The sequence below is a fragment of the Amphimedon queenslandica genome, unplaced genomic scaffold (genome assembly GCF_000090795.2).
Source record: "Amphimedon queenslandica unplaced genomic scaffold, v1.1 AMPQUscaffold_9252_Cont18786, whole genome shotgun sequence".
Classification (NCBI taxonomy): Eukaryota; Metazoa; Porifera; class Demospongiae; order Haplosclerida; family Niphatidae; genus Amphimedon; species Amphimedon queenslandica.
Window position 1 is genome coordinate 1 of NW_003550476.1, and position 3423 is coordinate 3423.

Here is a 3423-nt window from a genome sequence, read left to right on the forward strand (position 1 = left end):
GGAGTGATTCCTACTTATTTGGCCTTTGGTTGGAGAAACAAAAACATTTTGCCCATTCATTTTTGTACATCTATCCCATAACATGGCAGCTTGTTAATGATATTTGTTGCTAATGACACAGTAGTGGGAAAGGTCTATAGTAATAATTAAAATGTTATTATTATTATTATTATTATTATCAATTGTTATTATATTTCATCTTGTTTTTGTTTGTTTCTATTCTTTGCTTTTGGTTTTTGGTCTTTGTGATTATAATTGTCAAACAGTAGATCTTTTTTGTTTTAGAAATCAAGGTCTCCTGTTCTATTACTTTATTTCCCTTACTTTTTATCTCAATAATCCTTCTTGCTAATTAATTAACATTCATTAATTAATTATTATAAAATTAATTAATTTTATTTGATAAAATAGGGAACTTCCCATAAATACTTCCCAACCAACGAAGCAAGCAAAAGAAGACGAAAAGAAGAGGGGATAGAACAAGATGTCTTCCTCGTCTCCCGATGTAGCCAAGACACTTGTTACTATGGATCGCCAGCTCTCTGTGAAAGATAAAGACTCTCTCGTCTATCTGGCTGAAATACTAACAAATGGAGCAAGCAGAGATAAATCCTTACTCACCCTCTTGGGTGATAAGTTTGTGAAGGAGGAGCGTCCTGATATTTTGAGGAATTTACTAGAGCTAGCCGGATTAAACAAACACGCTGATTCCCTCCGTCATCTAAACCATACTAGACCACCTAAACTACTTGAGGAATGTCAGTATGTCACTAAAGAGAACTGCAAGCTTGTTGGAATGAGATCGTGTTTAATAAAACTGGTTTCTGCTCTGTCTACGGACCAGTTGCGTACCCTTTTGGAAATTCTCTGTCACAACAGTGATAGTAATCCTGAAAACTATGCCTGTATCTACATCCTCTTCAGAGAGCTGGAGCAAAAAGCAATCATATCTCCTGGAAGACTCGAGTTTATTTACGAGATATTAGAAAATGATTCCCAGTTTGCCAGCGTTAGACGCATCCTAGGTAAGATAGAGTCTACACTATGTTTATTACATTATTACATTATAAATTAGTTGAATACCAGGATCAATTTTACAATGATGACGAACAAAGATGCTCCTCTACTGGAAACAGTTAGCTCCTCTATATAGAACTCATACACATGTGCACACTCTTTCTATTTTTTTATTCTAAACAGATCCAGTACATGTAGGTAGGTCTTGTCCTCCAAGTAATCAAGTACCAAATCAACCACTATATCCAGCAGGTTAGCTTGTACTGTCATGTTGTGAACTTGTCATGTACATGTACATTGCTTGATCTATATAATCAATACGGCGTCTATAATGTTGAGTTATTGTATAAGAATATGCTGATCCACTTAGTTTCAATGACATCATATTAAATGATTTGGCACAATTCTGAAAACCACATACTATCAGTACAAACACTTCTATATGTCATCAATCCAGAGGGGAATTTTTGTTTTCTCTTTATACTATTTTTCATACTCATTGTGAATGAAATTGCATATTGGTACATGTACATTAGTATTAACTGACTTTATATCAATAATAAGTATTCCTCATTTTATTTTATGTTTTATATGATTCCTGTAGGTTCACATTCTTTAAGAGGTTCTCATAATCCTCCTCCTCTTGTCCAACAGCGTCCTATTGTCCCTCCTAGTGTTCCTCCTCCTCCTCATCAAATAGGAGGAGGAGCTTTATATCAACGTCAAATTTCAGCTCCTCCATACAATTCTCATAATTTACCACATTCTCAATCAAACCGTTTGCATCAATCTGATAGCTTCCAGCGTCCAATGGACTGGTCACCTCATCTGCAAAGGAACCAACCTGTTCGACCATTTCCTCATAATCATCCTTCTCGCTTTGACCCTCAGCCCACTGAGTACCCTCAACAGCCTAATCAGTTTTGCCAACAACCCAATCAATATTCCGATCCACCTGCTCCTCGTCAGTCCAATCAATATTACCGCCAACAATCTGATCAGTCTTACCGCCCACCTAATCAACAATATGATCAGAATCATCATCCACTACCTCCTCAACCTCACGATATGACTCACTCCTCATTTCATCCATCATTTAGCTACTCGTCACAAGCTCCTCAATATGATCAGTATTATACTCGACCTGTTCTTCCACAAGACCAGCGTTCCCCTCCTCCTCCTCCTCTTCCTCCCTCTCAGCAAACTGGAGAGTCCTTGTCAACAACAAGATGGCTACAGCAACAAGGTACTATGGTTGGCATTTCATCACAGCAGCAGCAGCAACAGGTTATCGATCAATCAATGAATGTTCCTCCTCTTCCTTCTCCCTTTCTCAGTGGACAGATGCCTCAAGTTGATAGCTATGGAGCAGTAGGGCAACTTGGATACCCTACCAATAGTTGGCCAAACGAGCCAGCTGGTCCTACAGTTCAGGTTTATTCTTCTTCTGTTGCTGGAGCCTTTGATAAACCAGCTATCCGCTCAAGGCAAAATTCAGAGCCAGCCGGAAACTCTCCTTCAAAGAGAAATCCTCCGCCTAAAAAGAGTAATACTCTACCAGAGGACTTTTCACCTAATTCCAGGACTGCATCTAATCCACAAACTTCATCATCCATTCACCAACAACACGTTCATATTTCTCAGTCTAATTCCGATTCACCAGCTCCTTCTGCTGGGTTTTTGGTTCTTTCGCGGCACCAAAATCTTTCCCCGAATTCTCCTGGTCACAGCATTAATGTGTCGGTTAGTCGCCGTACTCCATCACCTGCTGCTCAAGCAGCATCTTTTCATAGCAACGTCAGTTCTATACCTTATGATGTTGAGCCTGCTCAAGTTCAAGTAGGTTTTAATGTCATTGCAAATGATGTTTATTGTGTGATTAATAGGAAGCGAGAATGAAGAATGAAGAAGAACACATGTAGTTGCAGCTACGTATGGGTGCTGATGGTAGTTGGGTATATATACTTATTATTATTAATTATTATGATAATAATAGTGATGATGTTTGGTATAATTAGGTGATTTTTACTTTTTGCAGCTACTCTCTACTGCTATGCTCTTATTTAGAGTCTTTAGGGAACAAATGCAATGCATTTTTATATTGTTTTATAATTATAATTACTGTGTAATTGGCTCTTTTAATTTTTTCAAAATTAATTTTAAATTTATTTTGAACCACGCCCATTTCAATACTAAAGGGCGTGGTCACACAAAATGGCTACCGGCTCTGTTCCAAGTAAAGGGAGCAGCGCAGGCTCTTCTTCAGTCATAGACACGTTATCACAGCTGAGCGAGTCAGCATCTGACGGTCTCTCATCTGTACTCGATACCTCTAACGTAATTTCAATGGAAAACTCCATTATAGCGTGTTTAACTCTCTCTCCTTTTAGTTTGAGGACGACATTC

The 3423-nt window shown here is 38.2% G+C and overlaps 1 protein-coding gene across 1 annotated transcript; it reads left to right on the top strand.

Annotated features, from left to right (window-relative positions):
• Positions 1-6: 6 nt before the first annotated feature.
• Positions 7-3145, top strand: LOC109590935 (trithorax group protein osa-like). The gene is made up of 5 exons (XM_020006773.1): positions 7-1025; positions 1076-1135; positions 1201-1269; positions 1622-2856; positions 2904-3145. The coding sequence occupies exons 1-5, from the start codon at positions 485-487 to the stop codon at positions 2937-2939; spliced, it is 1941 nt and encodes a 646-aa protein (XP_019862332.1). The 5' UTR covers positions 7-484; the 3' UTR covers positions 2940-3145.
• The last annotated feature ends 278 nt before the right edge of the window (positions 3146-3423 follow it).

Coding starts and splice junctions, on each gene's coding strand:
- LOC109590935 (XM_020006773.1), top strand. CDS start 485: ATGTCTTCCTCGTCTCCCGATGTAGCCAAGACACTTGTTACTATGGAT. Junction 1,026..1,075: donor CAGCGTTAGACGCATCCTAG/GTAAGATAGAGT, acceptor ATTATAAATTAG/TTGAATACCAGGATCAATTT. Junction 2,857..2,903: donor TTGAGCCTGCTCAAGTTCAA/GTAGGTTTTAAT, acceptor TGTGATTAATAG/GAAGCGAGAATGAAGAATGA.